Source organism: Carettochelys insculpta, chromosome 14, assembly GCF_033958435.1.
Source record: "Carettochelys insculpta isolate YL-2023 chromosome 14, ASM3395843v1, whole genome shotgun sequence".
Taxonomy (NCBI): domain Eukaryota; kingdom Metazoa; phylum Chordata; order Testudines; family Carettochelyidae; genus Carettochelys; species Carettochelys insculpta.
Window position 1 is genome coordinate 2,496,318 of NC_134150.1, and position 24,224 is coordinate 2,520,541.

General features: G+C 47.3%; 1 protein-coding gene across 1 annotated transcript in view; it reads left to right on the forward strand.

Moving 5' to 3' along the window:
- The window catches only part of GLG1 (golgi glycoprotein 1), a 129,215-nt gene extending 105,196 nt beyond the window's left edge, over positions 1 to 24,019 (forward strand). The window contains exons 13-26 of the mRNA XM_075008290.1: positions 160 to 246; positions 1,182 to 1,244; positions 2,160 to 2,273; positions 3,849 to 3,937; positions 4,849 to 4,966; positions 6,213 to 6,305; positions 6,657 to 6,794; positions 8,182 to 8,305; positions 8,698 to 8,840; positions 9,109 to 9,210; positions 12,930 to 13,037; positions 13,544 to 13,664; positions 14,593 to 14,699; positions 18,229 to 24,019. Coding sequence (XP_074864391.1) covers positions 160 to 246; positions 1,182 to 1,244; positions 2,160 to 2,273; positions 3,849 to 3,937; positions 4,849 to 4,966; positions 6,213 to 6,305; positions 6,657 to 6,794; positions 8,182 to 8,305; positions 8,698 to 8,840; positions 9,109 to 9,210; positions 12,930 to 13,037; positions 13,544 to 13,664; positions 14,593 to 14,699; positions 18,229 to 18,396 — 1,575 coding nt within the window. The 3' untranslated portion in view covers positions 18,397 to 24,019. The remainder of the gene's footprint in view (positions 1 to 159; positions 247 to 1,181; positions 1,245 to 2,159; positions 2,274 to 3,848; positions 3,938 to 4,848; positions 4,967 to 6,212; positions 6,306 to 6,656; positions 6,795 to 8,181; positions 8,306 to 8,697; positions 8,841 to 9,108; positions 9,211 to 12,929; positions 13,038 to 13,543; positions 13,665 to 14,592; positions 14,700 to 18,228) is intronic.
- Positions 24,020 to 24,224: the final 205 nt, after the last annotated feature.

The following is a 24,224-nucleotide window of genomic DNA, read 5'->3' on the forward strand; positions in this document are numbered from 1 at the left end:
AAGGTAGTGTTTAATTCTCAGAAAGCCAGCAGAGCTGGGGCCTAGCTAATATTAGGGACCCTGCACTTGCCAAGATGTTGAATGTATCGTCATTTCTCCAGCACAGGCTCAGCATTTGCAGTATTACCTCACATATTTAGATGACTTGTCTCTCTGTAGGAACTTGAGTGCCTTCAGGACCATCTGGATGACTTGGTGGTTGATTGCAGAGACATAGTAGGGAACCTCACGGAGCTGGAGTCTGAGGTAAGCAGTTTGCAGCCTGGCATTAAGGGAAGAGTCTAATAAAGCATATCCCCTGCCCTGGTACCAGTCTCAGGGAAATAAATGCAAAGCATTTCTGGGATCTGTTGGTGAGGTACATCATTGACCCACCATAGAAATGACGGTGAAGCCCATCGTCCTTATGAGTATTTAAACCGTTTTTTGGTCAGGAGTGGAATCACAGCTGGGCTTTGAGACGAGCTGAATTCAGGTGCCACAGTGAATGCAAGCAAGGGTGCTGGGATTCACACACTTACACTCTGGAGGAAAGGAACATGAGACCTTTAATGCCCTCATGTGCTCAGCAGCTTGGATTCTGGCCTTAGCTGAAGGCACCACCTCTCTGATAATTGGAAGGAGACAATGTTAAATAGAGACCAGTGGGAAGAACATATAGAGCCAATAGCACAGTTTCTTGCCACAGCCCAGATATTGGCTGAGTGCGTTGCAGTCAATCCTTGGCTCTGTTTGACATCTGACAAGCTCTGCTTGAGGGCCTGTCTCTCCCCACACTTCCATTTTGATGAGACCGGCAACAAATCCCCAGCTCAGTCTAGGTTGCTGTGTGGCCTCTGTCTCGGTACTATCTTGGGTATGAGCTCCACCTAGTGACACTGAGCAGGCTGACTTCTCTGAGTGGTAAAGACTTCTCCAGCTCTCTGGAGAGCTGTTCTGCCCAAACCTACACTCTGGAAGGTTTCCCGTCATTCACTATACTCTTGGCTGGAGCATGCAGCATAGCTGTGCCAAGGGCAAAGCTGTCTGGATTTCATCGGAATGAAATACTGTAAATTCAGGTGGACAGCTTGACTTGGAGCACGATTTTCAGACCCATTAATGTGTGAACAGACCCTCTCCCTTAGTCTCTTTGCTGTGCAGTTGTTATGGAAGCTGAGCATTGCATGTCTCTTCTGCAGGATATTCAGATTGAAGCCTTGCTCATGAGAGCGTGTGAGCCCATCATTCAGACGTTCTGTCACGTAAGTTCTTTGTGATTACCTGGGAACCCCCAGGAAACGAGAAGTGTATTGGAAAGGTTAGAATTGTCACTGTTCTTCTGGAAGCTCCAGGCCCAGGCCTGGGAGTGAATTCCAATATAAATGGGTGCCGTTAGGGATGTGCGTAGGCCTCAGGTTTGTTTTGCATGATGGTAAACGCTGACAGAACACCCAGACCCTGTGTGTGATGTCAAAACTACACGCTGGGGTATATCGCCTTGCAGTAATTTCAGGATGTGGACTAGGGAACCATTTTCAGTCTATGTGGGTAATTGTGTGCCATAAACACACAGCTCTGAGCCCTAGTCACATTGTTCACAGAACTAAAATACAAGCAAGACAGCTGAATTATATGTCTAATAGCAGAATCCCAAGACTCTTAATTCCCCTATTGTAAGCCTTGCCACAGGACTTAGAACCTCTCAATGGATTTGCCATGTAATTCAAAACATGAGTGTGTTGATATGAGGTCAGAACCCCAGTTCCACAGAAGCAGACTCTCCGGTGGCTCTTCTTTCTTTCTGACGCTCCTGTGGTATCGATTAGTCACCCTTTGTGAAAGGGAAGGGTGTGCTCATCCATTAGTTTCAGAACTCTTATCCTGGATATCCATGTTCGCTGCGGGTCTGTGCCTCTTTGAGAGCTTTCTGCTCTCAGACGTGTGGCTAAGTAGCTACAGAAGGATTGTTAATTAATACACGTAGGGTCACATAAGGAGCTCACGTTCAAAGTAGAGAACAGTGCTGTTAATTTCACTGCAGTGGATTCCTATTAGTGGTCAGACAATTGGATTGCCCTGGTCGAATTATGTGAAGGCCGTGGAATGGGGTTGTTTTCAGGAGGGTTACCCATTTCTGAAGTGGGGCTAACAGCCTGTCCTCCCCCAACCCCCTTCAGGAGGTGGCTGATAATCAGATCGACTCTGGGGACTTGATGGAGTGTTTGATTCAGAACAAGCACCAGAAGGAGATGAATGAGAAGTGTGCCATTGGAGTCACTCACTTCCAGCTGGTGAGCATTTGCCTGCCTTCCACTCCATACCCAGGTAACCTCTCACTTGGCCCATGCAGAGGCTGCTAGCCAGGCCATTCTCTGTGATCGGAGACCCAGTCCAGCTGTTGGGAATTCAGTTCAGAAGCCCGATTCATCATTTCGTGTCACAGCTTGGACGTCTAGTGAGACGTTCGCTTTCGGATGCTAGTGCTAATTCCTTTGCTGCCCCCTCCCCGTCTCCCTTCAGGGCTGGGCCTGATGCTGATTTCTTTCAGCAGTGCTTTTGGTGGATTTGTTCTGTGAGCTCCAGACAGCTGTGTGGGATTCAGCGCTTCGATGCTGGAGCAGCTCAGACTTCCTTTGCCCTGCCTTGTGTGTGACTGGGAAGTGGGAAGCTTGTAGTCCACTTCTTCTGTGATCCCTTTCAGCTCCCTAGGCTTTGGCTGCTAGTCTTGTTTCCACGCAGCCTAGCTGTCGAGTTTGCACTTCTGGTTGCCAGCGTGGTTCTCGCTGCAGTTCTCTGTCTGTAGTAAAAATAATTCTGTGATGTCTGGAGTCCACAGGCCCCAGGTGAGCTGGCAGGGGCAGCTCCCACCTCAGAGCTGTTTCAGGCTCTTTGCAGAGGCGGTGGCTTGCACATAGCGTGTGTTTGAGGTGACCACCCCGGCCGCAAAGGACAGCAACTTACCTTTTAAGCCTGTGGTGTCCAGTAGACTTGCTGCGTGCCACGTGTGGTGAACAGGATGCTGCATTGTGGCGAAACGCGCCTCCTTAGAGCCACACACATGGAGAGCCCTCTGCCTGCTATATGCAGGGCTGGGATGGGTGGGTGGGTCTGAGCAGTGCTAAGGGCTGGCAGCCCCACTCTCATCCCTTCCACCACCTGAGTGCCACACACACACACACCCCTAGTCCCAGCTCTGTGGCAGGTGTCAGCCCCACTGCCCATCCTTCCCTCAAGCTTCCTCCCCTGATAGACGTTGGGAGCTGGTGAAGCAGGCTAGGTCTGGGTCAGTCTGCTTCTCCTGCTGACAGTGAGTGCTGGGCCCGGCTGCTGCTGGCACTGGGCCCCTTGTTGGCCTGCCCGGGGTGCCTTGGGCCCATGTGTTGCATTCCCTGGAAGCTAGGAGCGGGTCACTGTGCAGAATACTTGAGTCCCTGATGCCTTTTGGGCCTTGGCTGGTGGCTGAAAGTCAGCTCTCTTTCTCTTGCTACCTGCTGAACCACTGCCAGTGCAATTCTGGCACGTCTCTGCGTTGGTTGTATGAACACTGCTGGTAGCAAGCAGTCAGCAGGGGCAGCTGCCTCTGGAAAGCTCGAGCCAGCTGCAGCAAATTGTGAAGTTGCTCTTCCAACCCTGTCACAGCTTGAGACTGAGGTTGTGGTTAACATTGAGCCTTGGAGGTAAAGAGGAGAAATTGACCAGAAGGGGGTCAGGATTCTGGTCAGTGGAATTGTCAGGTTCAGAATACATTGACTCTGCCTTTGTACAACAAGCAATTCAGGTGCCATGGAGTGCCCTGTTTTCAGCAAGCCTCGTGCCTCCTCTTATTTTGATCTGCTCCTTTTAATTCCTGCTTCTTGTTCTCTCAGGTGCAAATGAAGGATTTCAGATTCTCATACAAATTTAAAATGGCTTGCAAGGAGGATGTGCTGAAGCTTTGCCCGAACATCAAAAAAAAGTATGTAGCACCTGAGTGGCGAGAAATGTGTAGTGAAGTCCTGCAATGACCTTCCTTTGCCTCTGTTGCCAGAAGCATTAGTTTGCTCCCGTGAAAATCGCTACTCCCGTTAACCTTTGCTCAAATATATGTTGCCCAGGTTTTACAATGGGGGAGTTTTTTCTTTATGAAAATACGGTATAACTGCCTTAGTCGCAAATTTCTAACTTTGCTCTCCGCAATGGCCATAAGAAGAGCTCTGGCTTTGAAAATAGCTATCAAGTATTGCTTTTTTGTTAGCAATTTAGATACTGCAGAATTCCAAGGTGTTTGCTACCACTGCCTCTGACATACAGGAGTCAGTGTTGATTAGCTGGTGAAATGAGAAGTGCCACAAATTTCCAGTCAGTTTGTTCTCTTCAGAAGAAAAGTTTGAATATCTTAATCTGGCCTACTCCCAGTGGAGGTAAAAATGTGAGTTGGAAAACAAGCTCAGGCTTCTCTAGTCCTGTGTGACATAAGGTAGCTGGCTGAGTCACTCTTCCTTTAGCACGCGTGTGCTTGCTTTGGAGCCTGTAGTATCCCTGAGATTGAGAATGAGATTTTCAGGGGAACTCTATCCAGGTGTCCCTGTGCTTTAAGTTCACAGTGTCCTGTACAGAACCATACTTGTGAGATGGGATTCAGGGTTAGAAATTCTCAGGCTGTCTTTTCATCTGCAGTCCAGTGACACCCTCCTCTGATTATTCCTGGTTCAATACTGGTTCTGCCTTCTGATCAAATGACATGCCATCTCCGTGTGTGCCCTCGGCAGCAAAGTTACTGTGCTTCTTGGCGACAGCTTGTCCGAAACCTCGCCTTTTGTCCTGGTGTGTGAGGCCAACAAACGAGTTGGCCTGTGTATCAATAGGGACCTATTTCCTTCTCCACAGGGTGGATGTGGTGATCTGCCTCAGCACAACGGTGCGCAATGACACCCTGCAGGATGCTAGGGAGCAGCGAGTGTCTCTGAAGTGCCGTAAACAACTGCGTGTGGAGGAGCTAGAGATGGTAGGTATGCGTGGGCTCCTGGGCGCCTCTTCTGTACCATTTCTGTAAAGTGTCCCCATGTTGGATTCCCCTCTTGCACACGCTGGAAAAGGAATTGAGCTCAGGAGCTGCTGGGAGAGCCAAAAGGGACAACATGTAAAGCAGCGTGCCAAAGCCAGTTGCCTTTCAGACTCACGGTGATGAGTCGGTGTTCTGGAGCCGACTGCTTGAACCTCTCAATCAGCGCTCAGCTGTTGGGTAGTAATACACAGCCACGGACTTCCTTAGTCCCCGTGAGGTATGTATGAGCCATGTTTTACAGAGGGGAAAGTTGAGGCACAGAAATGAAGTGATTTGCCAGAGGCCGCCTGGTGAGTCAGTGGCTGAGCAAAGATTAAACCCCACTGTTTCTCTAGAAGACTAGGCTGCTTCCTCCTCAGGTGGTATTTATAGTAATAGAGCCACAAGACTTCCCCCCTCTGCATTACTTGGTGCGTCTGTCTGACCACCCTTGGCATGCTCGGTCTGTGGATGGGGTGGGGGAGAAGGGGAACCAAGCAGAACCTTCAGTTAAAGAGCATGCCAGTATGGGCATCCATCAGTGGTCTGGCCTTTCACCTTCAACCAGAAGGATGTTGGTTGTCTTGGAGCCCGTTGTGAAGGGAAAGGGATGTCTCCTGAGGGCTGTAGAGAGAGAGAGAGAGGGAACCCTACTCAGCCTTGGTGTTCTATGCGAATGCTTGTTAAATGGAAACCAGTTGCTTCAGTGGAGCAGGGCACAACAGAATATCACACTCCAACCCACAGCCAGCTGTGAGACATGACCATGTCTTGATCTGCTGCATGGATTAATCAAAGTGACTTTTTCCTGGCTTTCCCCTTGCCATAAGCAGGATAATTGCAGCATATCATTAGGTAAATATGAAAATGAAACTGATTCACTGGTGGTGAATCTATGTAAATGACAGAGGGGACTGAAACAAGAGAGCCAGGTATCCTCAGTCCTGTGAGGAAAGGTGGCCAGTGAAAAGCACCCAGGGTGGGAATATGCATCCAAGATAGTATCTAGACACTGTGACTTTTCAACACCGATCATTCTTACCCACTAGACCCGACTTCTAAGGGCTGAAGTCATCTTTTGTGATACTCCAGTGCCTTCGTCGTCTGCTGTTGTGAATATGCTGCTGTTCCTGGATAAAAACACTGGTTGACCTTCTCCCTGAGTCTTAGCTAACTGCTTCGTTTCCTGGGGCTGCTTCTCTTACAGACGGAAGATATTCGACTTGAGCCGGAGCTGTATGAGGCTTGTAAGAGTGACATCAAGAACAATTGCCAGAATGTTCCTTACGGCAATGCGCAGGTGATGGGTCTGTTAACTATGAACATGTCTGTTTTCCACCAGCATCCTTGTCTCAACAAGCACAGCGCATCAGACCTGCTTTTGGGGTGGGGTTGGAGCTTCCAGCTTTGGGGAGGGTTAGTGCTTGCCCAGCTTCTGCCTAACCCCAGAGCTCAGCGTAGGAGCTGGTTTGGGCTGTGACGGAGTGAGTGATTTTGGAGCTCTAGCTGAATGGGAAGGATTTAACGAGTGCAGAGATGCTTGAAAACCAGCCCCCAGGGCAACACTGAAAGTATTTCCTGATCTAGTACCGAGGGCTGGACTGCCACCAGTGTGCCTTTTCTTAGCTGCACTCCTACCGTCTTGCTGCAGATTATTGAGTGTTTGAAGGAAAACAAGAAGCACCTGAGCAACCGGTGTCACCAGAAAGTGTTCAAACTGCAGGAGAATGAGATGATGGATCCTGAATTAGACTACACTCTCATGAGGGTCTGCAAGCAAATGATTAAGGTAACTGACTGCCAAATGGGTGGTTCTGAGACCACAAAGACAGGTTGCTCATCTAGAACTCCAGGATAGTCATGCTTGGGGCACAGGTCGAGGGGAAAGGGTTGTTTTTCTTTGCATAAAGAAGAAAAGTTCTGTGTTTCCTACAGTGACTTATCGCCAGCATGGCTCCTTTAGTCCTTGCTGCTTTTTTACACAACATAACTAGGCCCTTTTTGACTTAGAACCTCAGATCCATGAGTGTTCTTTCAGAGATCATCTTTCAATGGTGCTCCCTGCCCCCAAATGCCACGGTGACCATGAACAAAGTGGGCTGGCTAAAGGTCAGTCTCTTGCCTTGAGTATTGGCTTTGGCTGGGAACAGAAGGGTGCTGATGTGCTGGAGAACTCCAATAGAACTCTGATCCATTCTGCCCTGCTGCTGCACTGGATCCCTACCATCAAGGGCTTCCAAGGTGTAGGGACGCAGATTGGCCAAACTCTTTGTGCGCTGCAGATAGAGCCTCGTGACAGATTAAGTCAAATCCCAGTACTGCTCTGGCTCTCCGCAGGTTACAGACATGGCTCTCGCAGTGCTGACACCTTGCAGTCAGGAGAGAACATTAAACGCGTGGCTGCTTAGCTGGAGGAGCCCCAGGGCACCGAGTTAACGTGGAGTTAATAAAACGCAGCCTGGCTTCATTTATGCCTGAGGCTTAATGTACGCTTGTAGGGCTGGTAATGGATCCAGGTTTTTAAAAAAAAATCTGTAGCATACCCAAGGGTAGTGGAAGGTTACCACACCAGGAAAGCCTCAGCTACCCCTCCTAGAACAAGGCACCCTGTCAGATCAGGGCAGTGACTAGTGTGTGGAGGTTGTATTAATTGGTTGCTTTAGACAATTTTCCTATCACCGTGCACCACATTCAACCCTTCAGTGCTCTAGAGATTGCTGTGAGCACTACTTTCGTGTTCTGGTGTCTTGCACAGGACAGAGACTTGTAGGTGTGATCACCTGCTTCCATTTGCTCCAGTAACTGGAGCAAACAGGGACAGAAGAAGGTGGGTGTGAGACCCAGACACACACAGTGGAAAATTCATGCCAAAATAAGGACTGAGAATATCAAGAATGGAGAGGTAAAGGCCTGGCCTGGCGTTACTAACACAGCAGCAAGCGGCAGCCTGGGATCACAGCTGGTAGCAAGTACTCAGACAGTACTGCACAAAGGAATGTTCCCTTCCTGATCCTTGCTGCCAAAGCAGAGGGTGTGAGGGAGCTGCTGTTCGTGGAGAGTACTGGTGTCGCGAGAATCAGGCATGGTCCCTGTTTGGCTTGGGGAGATGGATATTTAGATTCCTTTGTGAAGACTTGATGATTCGTCTGCTGTAAAACCTGTGTTTCTCTTCGCAGCGATTCTGCTCTGAAGCAGATTCAAAGAACATGTTGCAGTGTCTGAAGCAGAATAAGAACAGTGAGGTGATGGACCCTAAATGTAAACAAATGATCACCAAGCGGCAGATCACACAGAACACAGGTACCATGGCCTCCACAGCACGTCTTCATCCCAGGGAAGGAGCTTGTTACCTGCCTGGGCTCAGGGGTGATCTGCACAGACTTAACTGTAGATACCTTCTCTTCATTTAATGCCCCTTCACCCAGGGTCTAAGAGCCAACAATCTCTCCATGCTAGTTAGTGCTGTAGGGTTATTAGTTTTGCTTACTCTTGCGGCTTGTGCTGTGTGGTCAGTTCCATCCAGCTAAAATGCGACAGTGTAGCTCTTTCAAACTACTGGAGGACATTGTCATCCAGAAGGAATTCCTACTGCAGATTCCCTTTGGAGCTCTCAGTTCATTCATGCATCTTTCATCCCATTAGCAATGCCAATTTTTAATGCAATGCCTTCCCATCTTTCCTCCCTTGGTTAGATTACCGCTTGAATCCAGTGCTCAGAAAGGCCTGCAAACAAGACATCCCCAAGTTTTGCCAAAATATTCTCAGTACCGCGAAGGATGATGCAGAATTGGAAGGGCAGGTCATTTCCTGCCTCAAGTTGAAATATGCAGACCAGGTGAGCAGGGGAGGTAAATGTGTAAACACAGACTGCATAGAGATGTACTGAGAAACTCCGATTGACCCACCTGCCTAGTATATTTGACTTGTGTGCAGTGTGTGGGAACACCCTGTGCATAAGTATCTAAGTGCCTGGCACTAAGTTTCTATTTTACTCCCTCCGAGATTTGGCAATTAACTTTGTTGTTAAGGTGCCAAGATGGCTGACTTGCAAACATGGAGCTTGTTATTTGGTGACCTGATTGCTGTCTTTGTCCTCTCAATAGCGTCTCTCTTCTGATTGTGAGGATCAGATCAGAGTGATAATCCAGGAGTCAGCCCTCGATTACCGGCTGGATCCCCAGCTGCAGATGCACTGTTCTGATGAGGTAGGAGCTGCGATCACTCTGCCTCTAAACTCAGCTGGAAGCTCTCCTCAGCAGCTTCATGCTCAGTCTCCCCCACCACTTTTAACAAACGGAACCCTTTTGACAAGGCAACGGAACAACTCTCGGCTGGTTCCAGACGCCGGCTGCCTGTTACGCCTAGTGCACAAGAATTGTGGTGTTCTGCACAATCAGTGTTTCTCAGTCAAGCGTTGCCTCTGGCATGTGCATTGACACTGAGACGCTAGAAGTGCAAATCCTCATCCTGATTTGTGAAAAGCAGACAAGTTAATGCAGCCTTTAGAGTTTTCCATCAATCGTGGTCGAACTGCAGTAGCTGAAATCTGTCCTGTAGTTTCTACCTCCATTTAAGCAGCGGTCCCTGAATGGCTTATTTCATGCCAGAGCAGTGTTTTGGCTATTTTTCTTTCCTTTGCTTGCACCTCTCTGACCTGGTTGTGTCAGAGCAGTGGTAGTAGGCTGGGGTCAGGGTTTCGAACAGGCCGGCAGGCAGAGGAGCATGAGAGGAGCCCTTGCACCAGTGGAAAGAAATAGACATATCTGTAAAACTGGGAGGTGGCACTGCTGGTGTGTGGGAGGGAAAGACAGGAACTGAGTTAGCTTAGACTGTAAGGTTGTGTCTACACTTAATAAAAACTTCAAAATTGACATGCTAGTGGCCAAATCGAAGAATACTGAGGCACTGAAATGCATATTCAGCACCTCATTAGCATGCAGTGAAGTGCTGCAGTTCGCTTGCCCGCAGCTCATCTACATGGGGTCCTTTCAGAAGGACCCCGCCAACTCTGAAATCCCCTTATTCCTGTCAGCTGATAGGAATAAGCCTCATTAGTATTCTCCAGTTTGGCCATTAGCATGGCCATTTCAAAGGTTTGAGTAAGTAACCGTAGCTTAGATGTCTTAAAGGATGAGGTCCTTGGATCTCATAGGGTGAAATTGTACAGCGCTGTCTAATCTACTAGCTTTTGGTAGCTCACCTGTTACAAACCACAGTCCCTTGTTGATGATGGAAAGTTCTGAAATGGCAGCAGCTCCCCCTATACCCCACCTTTTAAATTCACTACTCCCGTTTTGGAGCAGGGAATATAGCATCTGCGTGGAATCCCATGGGCGTATCCTTTAGATAACACCTTAAACCCTCAGTCTTCCTCTAATCCGCCACCATCGCACAACATTAGAGGCCACTCTTAACCCGTTTGCTGACCTCCCCTTGCTGTACTGAATGTGTTGAGTACATTCCCAGCAAGCCACCTTTGTAACAGCTGGTAAGGCAAGCTTTCTTTAGCGAGCGATGTAATTCCTAGCTCTGCCAGGCGCTGAGAGTTACAGTTATTAGAAGGATATTTTCTCTCCGTAAGCTGTGATTGCCACAGCCATCTTCAAATAAAGGCAGTGTTTTTTTCTAAGATTATGAGCTTCCTAAAGGCAGGCCCACCTTGTACTGACAGTTTTGTGGTACAGGTTCGGATTAGCTGTCTGCCACTTCCATTGGCAAGAGTTTTTCTTTGGTGATTCTTTCCAAGGGAGGTCCCTGTGCATAGTCCATATGAGACTAGATATTTGTGGGCAGTATTTGTAATCTGTTCCTGTGCGCTATGCCTCCCTGTATTCCTGCCAAGGAGATAAGGGCTGGCACAGACTGACTGCCTTTCCTGTTCCTGTCACCTCTGGTCTGAGCCGGGACCCCTCTAACGTCTGCAGCTTTGAGAATTCTTTTTTCGTGGCTGTCGGTAGTTTTGCTTTACCAAGCGAGCTTTTTTTAAGTTCCTGAAAGAGCTGTGGGGTTCTCTCCGCCTCCTTCATATCTGATGTCTGTCTATGAACAAGGCCCCAGGTTTGTTTTAAGAAATGTGCTGTCTTGTGCCTGGGACTTCCCAGTCAGCAACAGGCCTAATACCTGCTTGTATTGCATTGGGAAAGTCCATATCCCAGCCAGGGGTAGCATCTGCCAGACCTCCTCTGGTTGAACTTGTCAATCATGAGAATTTCCAGGTTTTGAAGACACCTTGTTTTAAAAGGTCCATGCTAAGAAGAGAATCTGGGGAGACAGATGACCCTGGACAGTGAACTTCAATCTGGAAAAAACCCAGCAACATTAGCATGTTGTGCAGTACATTTCTGAGAGATTCGTTCAGTGGTGCTTCACACCTGTCGGGTTTAAAACCAGAGCGAAGTTATGTGGGGACAGATGCTGGGGATACAGTAAACCCTCAATTTAACGGACTTCGGAAATAACAGATGCTGTCTGCCAGCCCTCCTGCCCCGCACCCCAGTAAATTCCAGAGGCTCACCAGAGCTGCCACCGGGGCTGCAGGAGCTGCTAGAACGTGGCTGAGGCTGGAGGGGCCACCGCAATGGCTGGGGCCACCAGAGATGGGGCGGGGGGGCTGCAGTGGGGCACAGGAGCTCTCCTCCCTCAGCCCCATGTGTGTGGAGCATGTTGGCACCCAGCTGCTGGTACCTGCAATGGGGCTGAGCAGCAGCCATGGTGTCGGAAGTTCCTGTCCACTGTCAGGCAGGGTCTGGTCACATTCTGCCTTCATGCAGACAGCTGGGGGCTGGGGGAGCCATGGCGCTGAGAGCTGCAGGAGGTGGAAGGAGCCAGGCTGGCATTCAGCTCCTCTCCTGGTAACTGGGAGATGGAGATGGAGGTGTGAGGGGAAGAAGGGGGCAGGAGCGGGGAAGGGGAGAGCAGGGCAGAGAGGAGTGAGTGGGAAGGTCAGTGCGTCATCATACAGTGTAACCATTGGGATGTAACAGCCTTTGGGCATTAACAGACACCCCTTCCCCCATTAGTCTGTTAAATGGGGGGTTTACGGTATAATGCTGATAGCAGATTTTATCCAATGCGTACAGTCAGATTATTGGGGTGCAAGTTGTAACCAAACAGCACAAATGGTTGGATACCCCCAGATGACCCTTTGGTAGCCTTCTTTGGTATCCCAGCTGAAACAGTCACTGAAGGAGATGAAGAATTAATCTGTCCTCTGCTTGTAGTGGCTTGACCACTCCTGGCCTCCCATGGGAAAAAGAAACATAGCCCAACAATAGAGAAATGGTTTTGTAAAAAGGGGTGTAGTTATGGAAAAAGGAGCACCCCAGTTATCTACCCAAGTAGATAGACGACAGATACTGAGACATCTGGTTACTCTTTATTCAGTTCTCAGAATACTTTCACCTGCCAGACAACCCAGCACATCTGTCCCATATTTTTGAATATTAACCCTTCAGCACACCTAGGCTGTTAAATACATGTAATCTGACATTTCATTCAGTTCCATTAAATCTCTAGGAAGAATGCTTGTGGGTGTTAGAATGCACCTCACTCTGCAACAGGGTGACACCATTAAATAGAGCGTTCTGATGGTTATATGCCTGTGTGTGTGTCTACAGAAAATCTCTGTTGTAAAGATTGTTCTGTGTTTGATATTTCCATGGCAAGGATTTGTAAATCTGTTCATTCCTAACTCAGGATGTTAAAACAGTAGCTGTATGGGTCTGTGTATGCTGTGTTTACGTGAGAAGTTCCGGGATGCGACTGGAGGAGGAACGGTGGCACCACGCAGGGCGCACTCCCTTGCTGTTGCATGTGATACTGTGCACTAACCTGGCAGTATGCAAACACCTTGGAAAGCAACCCGGGTCCTACATCATTTCATTCATCCTTAAATAGGGATTCTCTCCCCCTCCCCCGCCCCCAGATCTCCAGGTTGTGTGCAGAGGAAGCAGCAGCGCAGGAGCAGACTGGGCAGGTGGAGGAGTGCCTGAAAGTTAATCTGCTCAAAATTAAACCAGAGATGTGCAAGAAGGTAAGAAGAAAACGTCTCTCCCAAAGCAAATTGGCCTGAAGGTGCAATTCCTCTGTAAGCTTCAGACATGTGAAAGCCTCATTGTTTTACTCCTGGATCCCCAGGTGCATGCTCCCCGTGTACCTCAGGGCTGAGCTGCAGCCTGCTCCTTCTTTAACCCTTGGCCTCTTGAGCACAGATTGGCAGTGCATCCTGCAAGGCGCTTTGTAAACTTGCCCCTTGATCTGTCCCCTCACCTTAGTCCTGACCCATTAGCCTTCCTGAATGATTGGACTTTGCGCTATAGATTAGCGTCTACCTATTTAAGAAATTAAAGTAGGCTGATCTGTAGAGCAGAGCTGCTGATGCATCCTGGAGCAGCTTCAGTTCGTTATCTAGTGGCGGCATTGTCCTTTGTGATTCCTTATGTAAGTGTGAGGTAATACTAGGAAATACTAACCAGTATGACTTCTGTTACTTTCTTCTTCCTCCTTTAATGTGCCCCTGTATTAACCTTCCTTCCTCAGGAGGTACTCAACATGCTGAAAGAGAGCAAAGCAGACATATTCGTTGACCCAGTCCTTCACACAGCTTGTGCCCTAGACATCAAACACCACTGTGCAGCCATACTGCCTGGACGAGGCCGTCGTAAGTGTTGGCATGTCAGCTCCTGGGGTGACCTAAAACTGAGATTCTCCTAGGATGACTTGAGGTCCCCTTAAACAGTAGGTGTTGCTGCCAGTTGTCATGGCTGGTGAATGAGGAATACTGCCTGGTGTAGGGTGTGTGGGTGCCCTTCTTCTGGGCTTGGCTCCTTAGTTTGGAAATCTTTTTCCTTACATGATTTGGTACGTGTTGTTAGTTTTGTTCTTGCTCATGCAGTTTGAAATTAACATCCTACTTTTCTTGGAATAATGTTAATTTCTGCTACAGAATCAGGCGTAGGTTAAAAATGCTGTGCCGCATACCCTGCTTGACACTGAAAGCAATGCAAGTATCTTTGGCTTTTCCTCACATTTCTCCTCCACAAGGATGGACCTGGTGGTGCTGAGAGTGTACTGCTTTTCTAAATAAGTCACTGTCTAGTCCAGATGGGATACATGGCATGGAATGTGCAAATGCCTGGCGGATCCTTCTGCAGTTGATCTTGCGTTTGAAGCTTCCTCTAAGTTCTTGGAGAAGACTTGCAGGATTTAACGTTCCTTCAACAGTTTTAGTGAACTGTTCTGTAAATCATAAGAGATCCTGTCAGTTCAGCTGAGCTTAAGCTTGGGATACTAAAGTTAACCTTTTGAACTTCCTCCACAAGGCAACGTTCCTTGCCACTTAAATATTTGAAGTGAGCCCTTCATTCGTTACTTAAGGGTTAACTAGAGGTTTCCTTGCAAACCAGTCTCAGGTTAAATTTCCCAGTACTGATTGCTAGGAAGTTTGATGGATGGCTTTCCTGTAGGACTTGATAAACAGACAACAAATGTTTCAAGGCATTGGAATGCACCTCCCAAGAGCTCTGTATTGCAGCAGGTCCCTGGGGCCGGCTTGTGTATGTGTTGATACCATGTTCTCCATCTTGCAGAAATGTCTTGCCTAATGGAAGCTTTGGAAGACAAGCGAGTGAGGTTACAGCCGGAGTGTAAGAAACGTCTTAATGATCGGATTGAAATGTGGAGCTATGCTGCAAAGGTGAGGCTGCAAGGGAAGCTCTGCTTGGCTTTTGGCATTAGTCCCCTCTATTGAGCAATGGTGAATAGTCTGTTAGGACTGGGGGTTCCCAGACTTTGTTCCCAGAGACCTGCTTCTATAGCTGTAATAGACCCTGCAGCCCACTATTAATACTTCTTGGTGGAAAATATCTTGAATTTAATTATTACGTGTTGTGACAAAGGTCCTCCTCAGCCTTGGTGGGTCCTGTGCTTTTAAGCAGGTCACCTGCCTCAGAGGTTCACAGCCGCCTTCAGTTGAGCACTTTCCCTAGGGCACCAGTTCACTGTGTATTGAGCTAGTCTCATCACTGGCCAGCATGAGGAAAAGTGAGGAAGCCAAATTCCATCGTCTCTGTGACCCCTCTGGGTGGTGCAGGGCAAGACAAACCCCTTTTCCCAAATCCAGTCCTGTTCCCATGGTGTAATGGGGAGATGATGGTGGGAAAAGACTGGGCTCACCATCTTCTCTGGGCTCCAGCCCAGGGACCCTGTGAAACCAGCTGCCTGCAAATTGTCATACAACACACCAGCAGGCCTGGCTGCAGGCCTCAGAGAGCAAAAGTGGAAACTTCCATTCCTGTTGTACAACCAAGTTCCCATCCCTATAACATGGGAGTCAGGCCCTGCAGACATAAACACCAGATAGCCATATCAGCCCTGTATTTGAGCTGAGAACCTAGGGAACCAGTAAACAGGGTAATGGCTTCAGCCTCATGAGAACATGAAGTGGCATTGAGCCAGTGCGTGCACACCAAGTAAACAGCTAAGGGATAAAAATCTGGGAAACCCCGCCCCTAAATGAGCCTCACCAGACACTTTCAACCTTAGAGATGCCTTGGACAGCCCCAGCTGGAGCCACGTCCACCGCTGCCCTGGGGAGAGGCAATCCGGGATAGGGATTCCCAGTAGCAGAAGGGACGTAAACATACCAAAGACTTCTTATTCCATTAACAGCATTGTCCTGTTGTGCCTTGGTTGCTAATGTGTACGCTGTGAAATGTACCAGCGAGGTAGCCATGTTAGTGTGTATCTTCAAGAACAAGAAGTCCTGTAGCAATTTATAGACTAACAAATATTTTGGAACATAAGCTTTCATGGGATGCATCTGATGAAGTGGGTCTTGGCCCATGAAAGCTTATGCTCCAAAATATTTGTTAGTCTATAAAGTGCCACAGGACTTCTTGTTGTTCTGTGAAATGTAGTATATCAGTAGAGCAGGAAGCTTAATAAAGTACATTATCCCTAAACAGCTCTGTGTTGAAGAGAATCCCATAATCCTGTCTGTTCTTGGCCCTCTGAGTCGACAAAATAAGCTCCAGTAACAGCTATGGGACAGTTATGATTCCATGGGCCTCTTCCCCACATCCCTCCCCAGCCTCGTCCTTACCTGCAGGTTCTTCTCTCTGGCACCTGCTTGCACTTGGTCCTCCCACATCCTCCACAGCACCTTCTCTCCTTGGCTCCTTGTGCACACTGAGCTAACAGAAGAGAGCCCTTTTTTAGCCAGTCTCAACAGGTTCTTAGTTGGCTGTAGGTGTTCTGTTTAGTTTGACTCCCTTGCCTCTTAAAACCTCCTAATTGTGTCCAGGTGCTTCAGTTGGCTTGATTGCCCAAACTGATTCTGGCAAGTTCCTGCTAGTTCTCGGTTAGCCTGTTAGCTCCCTGTTCCCAGGGAAAACTAATCTGGGACTAATAAATTTCCCTTCTACTACTTTCCTGTAGCCCTCTGGCTTGTCACAATGCCATGTGAACTATAACACTAAAAATGATGTACCTGTTTTTGTTTCATTTTAATGCAAATAGGTATAATGATATAAATCCTGTGAAATATGCACTCAGAGAAGTGCTTCAAGATCTTTGAAATCAAGCAGTTTTAGTAAAACTGCACTTCAAAAAAAAGTTGAGCAAAATGTGTTCAAATGTAAAAATTGATGGTGTATAAAACTGAACAGGGAGCACAACGTGAACAAAATTGTATGTATTGTGATGTTTGATTTTTCATACAAAATAACTGTCCAACTTTGAACACTGTTTTCAATTTTTAGTGTGAAATCTGAATTTGAGCCACATAAGTAGACATACCTCCACTGATTTAATATTGTAAATAAAAGTGTAAAATAGTAATAACATGATGATGCAGTGGTACTCATCCAGTGTGGCAAAGGAGAATCCAGACTTTGTGTATGCATCATATTTTCTTAGCACTTTCTTTTATTTTTGTGGCTAGTTCCTTTTGCATCGCTGTAGGTGTTGAAAGGCATTCGTTATCTTGTCCACTAATGCAGCCTTCTTGTTTTTGAAAAATAGATTGGTGTCAGATCAGTGTATTGTGTGCAGATTTTACCGTTGTGTCAGGCTCTGTGAATGTTGCAGTGAAACACGCTGTTGTACTCGTGAGAATTGCGTTTGGCGTGTTGCAGTTTGTTGTTTTTATATAGTGTTTTCTGGACTCTGTCCAACATGTACAACTCAAAACTTTACACTTGCATAGCTTTCACAGAGATTACATGAGTCACATGGAACCCAGCTCTTACTACATCTTAACTGGGGAATGCATTTGTGCTGGCAGACCACATGGGACACTGTTGCAGCTGGTAATTTGGGAACCCCTATATTAGGAAGCTGACACACATGGTTCTTGTGATTCCAACTTAGTGTCTTGTGAAGAAATTGGCAGGAGGGCAAGATGGGGTTGTGCCTTCTGCCGTGGGAAGGCTAAAGAACAGAAGTGCCTCAATCCTGTGAGGCCCCTGAGTAATGCAGTCTGCTGGCCTGCTGCTGTCGAGCGGAGCAGTGGGAAAGGATGGTCCTTGCTGCTTTCAGATCACAGAGCAAATCATTTATTAGCTCAGCCCTGGTTTGTGTGATAAGGTTATAATGCAACATTTCAGTAGCTGCTTTGTTCTGTGCAATCTGTATTTGCATTGTATGTGTCAGGCTGTATTCATACTCCCATGTGTGCCAAGTCAAGAACCAAGTTTGAATTAACTCAGTAAAATGGAAAGGAGGGCACTCGTTTATACAGCCCCTGCTTCAGTGTCTGTTACATGTCTTAACAACACTGAAATCAAACTGCTCCAAGCTCTTGAGGCTAGTTCAACTGCAGGACAAAGGGTGCCAGCGGAGGGAGAGCTGTGAGGGTTTGGCAGGACGAAAGGAACTGATGTGAATAGAAAGACACAGGTCATTGGACAGACCTGCAGCAGGAGCTGGGGTGTCCTTTGGGCACTCAGCAGCTTTAGCACTTAGTGTCCTAGTTGATGGAGGCCACCTCTTGCAGGCTTGTTGGTATGTCCCAGCTGTGCATGTGTGATATAACTGCATCCCACACACCATTCAATTAGAAAGGGAATATGCAGGGTGCTTACAGGAGGCAAACGGAGAATTTACGAGTGGCCTTATCCAGCTCATACAGCAGCATAGTTCTACAGGTCTTCAGAGTTTCTCTGCAAAGGCTGATGTGTGGCAACTAAGTTGTGTTAATTATATCTCCCTCCTCTCCCCCCAAGGTTGCCCCAGCAGAAGGCTTTTCTGATCTTGCTATGCAAGTGATGACTTCTCCGTCCAAGAACTACATCCTGTCTGTCATGATAGCTGGCATCTGTGTACTCTTCCTGGTTGGCCTGATGTGCGGACGCATCACCAAGCGGGTGACACGAGAACTCAAGAACAGGTAGAGCCTGGATTGCCTGCTGAAGAAATGCCTGCCCAGTGCCCAGTTTGTACAGCCCTCCTCTGTATAATCTACCCACCCACCCCTTCTTGTGAGAGGAGAATAAAAAAAAGAATTAGAACAGCAGCAGGTGTCGGCTCAGTTTTCCCATCTTGGATCTCGTCCATGGCATCTTCATCATCCTATGAAAGAGTCGGTGTGCAACATTGGCAGCCCAGCCAGCAGCTTTCGTTACCCCCTTTGTTAGCGGATTCCTGTTACCTGCCTGTAGATGAGTCTCTCTATTGTCTTGTTGGAACTGCCTTCACCAAATCAGACTGACATGACCTGCAGCTCAGTCAGTTTTAAAGTACATTTTTAAAGGAATCAAAAATATATATGTACCAATCATGCGATTTAGGCCGTGTTTCTTACTGGGATATAATCGTGCTCTGTGGCTGGGTAAAATTGAGGTGGGAAGTTAAAGGGTAAATTGCATCACTCACCGCAGCTGGCCTTGTTCTGTGCATCTTGCTCATCCTGTCCCAAGCACCTTCAGGGCATAGTTTCAGACTGCTAAGTATGTCAGCGGGAGTCATCCTCTGAACAGACGGTTTCTGTTACTGTGGGGTTTTAGCTTCAGAAGATGGTGCCCTCCAGCTCCCCTTTTTCTCTGCCACTCGCAGGGTAAAATAAAAACCGGCCAGGAACAAAAACTTCAGTGGTCTGATTCGCCATTCGAGCCACAGAATATACACTTGGTTAGGCTCGGGAAAGAGTGTGGAGGTCAAGCATAGAAGAGCCAGTTAACGTAGTGCATTGACAACAGCGTTGTATGTACCTTTTTAACCTTCATTCATAGAAGACACTGGCCTTGAATTAGGCCCCTCTGTTGCCAAGCTAGGACCTCCCTGAATTAGCTGTTCGAGGATGGTCGTGATGATACATCAGCAGCACTCCATGTTGTCTACTGATGTTGCACGGGACTGAGATTGTTTCAGCAGAAGGATCATTTATAGGTTAGTGCAGTGATTCATCATTGGCCTTTCGGGGTCTCGTTGCTTGAGTCACAGCATTAAACAGAGTAAAACTTTCAAGCCTCTGAGACACTGGTTGCTATAGGTGGATGTTGGCATCTGGGGAGGTAGGTCAGAAGTGATGGCCCTCTGTGCCAAAAGGAGGAGAGAATTGGAGAAGTGCTGATAATGTGAGGTGAAGGACAGACATGGTGATCTTTAAAGGGAATAGCTTTGTTGTCTCCCACTGATGTGCACATGTAGGCTCTAGTCCCATTTCCAGAACTTGATTTCCAGTCTCTTTTCCCTGCTCAAGAGAGGTCTTTTGTTGAAACATATTTAGCTGTGGAAACGTCTTACCATTGTCTTTGTTCCCCAAAGAGCGGAGGGGGTGGAGCCTCCTCAAGGCCACTCTGTGGCTGAGCCCTGGGGTATGCTGAGTGTGGGGTTCAGATGTGGCAGTGATCGCACAAGGGTCGGCATGTACAGTAAGATATAGATATAGATATATATATATTTTATTAACCTGTTAGGTGTGTTCTCCTAGGCGTGCTAGAGTATAAATCATGTGCCTAACACTGTCCAACTAGGCTAATGCTTGATCCGTAACTTTCCTTTCCTGCTCCCTGTAAGTGCACTGCTAAGTAATTTCTGAAATTTCCAGTGTTATGCATTGATCTGATCTGATACAACATGGGGGCATTTCTGAATGTGGACCAGCTGATTCTTAATTATGCTGCGTATACAGACTGATCTCTAAATATACTGTGACTGCTTCTGCACCCTTTACAAAATGCTGGAGGTGGGTACAAAGTTAGGTTTTTGGTAAGCTATCTCTTCACCATGCCACTTTGGAGATGGAAAATATACTCTGTGGAGACCCACTCTTAGTAGTTTGGTGATGACCATCTAGAAGAGCGCACATGAAAGATGGGTGGTGGTGGTGGTGGTGGTGGCTGGAGTCGAACCAACGGGTTGTAAAGCCTCGATAGGGAATGATGGGAGAACCTGAGCAGTGGAGCAGGCTTCACAGGAGAGATCTGCCATCTTCTCCCACTTTCCTTGCCCAATGCTACCTATGTGGTTTCACTGATTCTGCATGAGTGAATGGAGCTGATGGCCAGAGAAGGGGATTGGCAGATCTCCTCACTTAATTGGAGAGAGAGAGAGTGTGTGTGTGTGGCAGTTGCAAAAGTATACGGTTTCGTCGCTTGCTGGAAATGTCATTTCAATGCTTAGGAACTGTCGAAGTTGTCTGTCAGACAGACGGGGTGAATTCAAGGTGCAGGAGGCAGGGAAGCCGGATTGTACATTCTCCCTGGGCACAGTTGTGCTTTTTTGGCGGTGCTCGTGCTGCCAAGATTTTGCTATGGCAAAACTGAATGGCCATCCAGATCCTTTGTATTTTTGATCGCATTTGCTCTCTGTTTAACTTGAAGAGCTCATCTGCGGCGGTGTGAAATAAGCAGACTAGCATCTTGCAGTAAATCCCAAATCTACTTGTGATATACTGTAGGGGGTTTTTTGGCCATGGTTCTGGCTGTGAATCGGGTGTGGGCAAAAGGGAAGGGCTATTTTACTTTCTGATTCAAGTTCTTTATAGGAGTAGCTTAGGGCCTGGGCAGACTTGACTTCCTGCATTTTCCATTGCAGTAATGTGTGATGGAGTGATGTAAGAGGAATGTTAAAGGCAAAAGACTAGCCAGTTGTGGAGTGGTCAAAACAGAGCCCTAGATGGTAAAGAGCAGGCATTGTTCTGTGGAGTATGGTATTTTCTCAACCAGCTTCAGTCATCGTCCCTGCAACTGTGCAGTGCTGCAAATTTCCTCATCTCCAGGTGCATCTGTTGGCTACATTATTCCAGTGGTGTGAAGCTTCACAAACCAAACCCCAAGCAGCAGCAGCAGCACTATCTGGGTATTGCATTTAGCATCTGCAGTCTGTGTGGAGTTCGTCTTCAAAGTTTCATCCTGGGACTTAATTTCAGATGTGAGTGGGCAATGGAGCGTCTGTGTGGGAAGGGGAGAGGTGGAAAGGGTTTGGTGAAGCTGGAAGGCCTAACATGACCTTTGAGAGTATGGGTAGATGTGCAATAATGCACAGGCCCAGATGTCTTATTGCAGTGATAACAGGATAAAATAAAATGGAGTCAGACCTATCTCTTGCAGGGAACTGACATAGTTAAGGCTAGGCAAAGAGAGCTTTGTGACTGTCAGAGTTTTAGCCATTTCCTAATCATTAAGATTTACAAACAGATAATCACCTTTTAAATGGGACCCTCACCACAAACATATTGATGTGCTAAACACAAGGACTATGGGGTAGGAGCATCTTTTTAGGGAGACTAGGAATGGTCCAATACTGTGTTAGAAATGCCATCCTAGCCTAGCAGGGTCATGCACCCACAGGCCTCCAAGGGCGGGTGGGGTTCTTGTTCCCAATATATCCTGATTGCTCAGCATTTGCCCCTTGGATCTATAATGCAGCTCTTTGCTGATGCTATGTCAATATATGCTCCAAGTGGATGGTCATTTCTTATAGCAGGGATGGAGAGAATGACACAGCTGTAAAATGTACTGCTGCCTTTTTGAATTTAGGGAAACTGTGTACTTTGATTTAATGAGACCATTAGAAATTCTTGGGAGTTAACCATTTCAGAGGGGACTTGGTGGAAGGTAGCTTCTAGATCTCAGGCCTCCTTGCCACTTCCCTGCTCTTAGCCCTATTGTTTATCATTCCCACGCCAGCATGGACTTACCCATCCATCACCCCTCAGTGAGGGGAGGCTGCTGCCCATTCCATGGGGTTTTATCTGACCTTCCCATGGTGACACATTTCTTCTTGGAGCTGTTCTCTAGGTGTTGGAGAGCTGATACTCCTGGGAGTGGCTTAGCTGGAGCAGCCAAGGAGGAAATACCTCTTAGTAAGGAATGCTTCACCTCTGCATCCTGCTCAGATGCCTAAGGTCCATTCAGAGCTTCCTCTCACCCATCAAAGAACCTGGCTAACAGGGCTTCACATATACATGGGTCTCAATACTCCACTCTGGCTAACTGGGTGGTAGCTGCTTGTGTGTTCTTGTAACAGTGTAGCCTTGTTTATATTCACTAAGGAGTCAACTCCAAGGCTTTGATTTTCCCTGTTTGTTAGTTCTGTCCCTGAGTTCTTGCCTCCTGGGAGGGAATCACTGTTCATATGAGGGTGGCTACAATTAAGTGTTAGGCTAGGGACAGCATTTCATCTCATACTTCACTTCCAATCTGTGTCCCTCCCCCTGGACTGCTGCAGAAGGACTGAAAGACCTGACTGATGTTAGGCTAATTCTTTGCAATATCCACATGTGAGGATTCCTTCTCGACTCTGACACGTGTGAGCCATGCAAAGATGGTCATCTTGGCCCTGAGTGGGACTCTTGCAAGCCTGCCCTGGCAAGGCGTACTCTATGCGGGGGAGAGCTGAGCAGGGCAGGACTTGCTAGGGCACAGTTGCCGGTAACAGAACTTGCTTGTCGGTGCAGTGGGGAGAAGGTGGCACTGAGTTTGTATACAAGGGGTAAGCACTGGCTTATCCAATTCAGGGCAGTGTGCTTCAGTTGGGTGGTGACTTCTGCTAACTTAGAACTGTTTAGTTCAGAAAGAACATTGTTGACTGCCAAACTTAGATTTCCAAAGTTAATTTTGAGTTCAGCGCGACGTCAGATCAGAGCAGGTTAGACTAGTTTTCTCCTCCATATTAAAATACTCCCATATAGATCTATAAACTGTGATTTGAGCAAACCAATGAATGAGGTTTTTCACAATAGTGTTGAGAGGAGCAGCTCCCAGACATGTGGTGGTGTTTTCCAGCTTGTGAGGGTCAAGGAGATGGGTCAGCCTGGCATTTCAGTCTACTGATGAGCTACAGTGTTGGGTCCCTGCAATGGTGTGTGCTCTGATTTTCACAGGCAAGGCTCAGTTGAAGGGAGAGGAGTAGTATAGCCAACCTCTAAATCTGGTAAATCGGCACAGCTGCTTTTCTCTTATGTTGTTGGGCTTCAGTGTTGTGTGATCAGTGCTGCAGAATGTTACCTGCAGACCCTGTCTACAAGGGCAGGGGGACCAGAATCCTGCCTTCTTTGAGTTAGAAGCAGCCTTTTCCAAAACCAAACTGCCTTGATTTTGTAGTTGATTGAAAGCCAAATATCTGTGTTCCAGCATTGGTCACCGGAATGCAAAGAGCCCTGAAGAGATTGGCAAAGGTGTGTTTGTATAAGGGGAGACATGTGAACACATGCACAGGGAAGGGTCTCTAAAGTAATATACAGGGATAATAGTGTTAGCCTCCCCAAGTACAATGTACAGCCCAGAGCCAAGCAAGAAATCATAGAGTGTACAGCAAAACCTGTTTGAACTTAGTCCTTTTTTAAACATAACATTAACAAGACTCTTTGTAAATTGTTTTCCTTTCTGTGTATAAAATCCTGGCCGTCTCTTGTTTTTTACATGTTCATGCTGTGTAATTTTGATGTTACTGAGATTCTGAACATAATGTGCTTTTTTTCTGTACAGATGAAATGGGAGAATTTAATAAAAAAAAAAAAAAAGTCTGCAGGTTTTTACTTGTTTTATCTTTGTTAATTATGAATTAAAAGGGATTCACCCATAGCTTTGTCCAGAGTGAAACTTTATGAAGCTGATCCTCATTCAGGCTGGGTTTTACTGACCATGGGAGAGCCACACCACGGAGTTGCAAACCAAATAACTTGCACGAGAGACTGAACGAAGTCTGGCCACTTATTTTCTAGTTTAAAAAATTCTGGCTTTGCTGCCCTAGGCCAGATGTGAAGTGGTAGATAAAA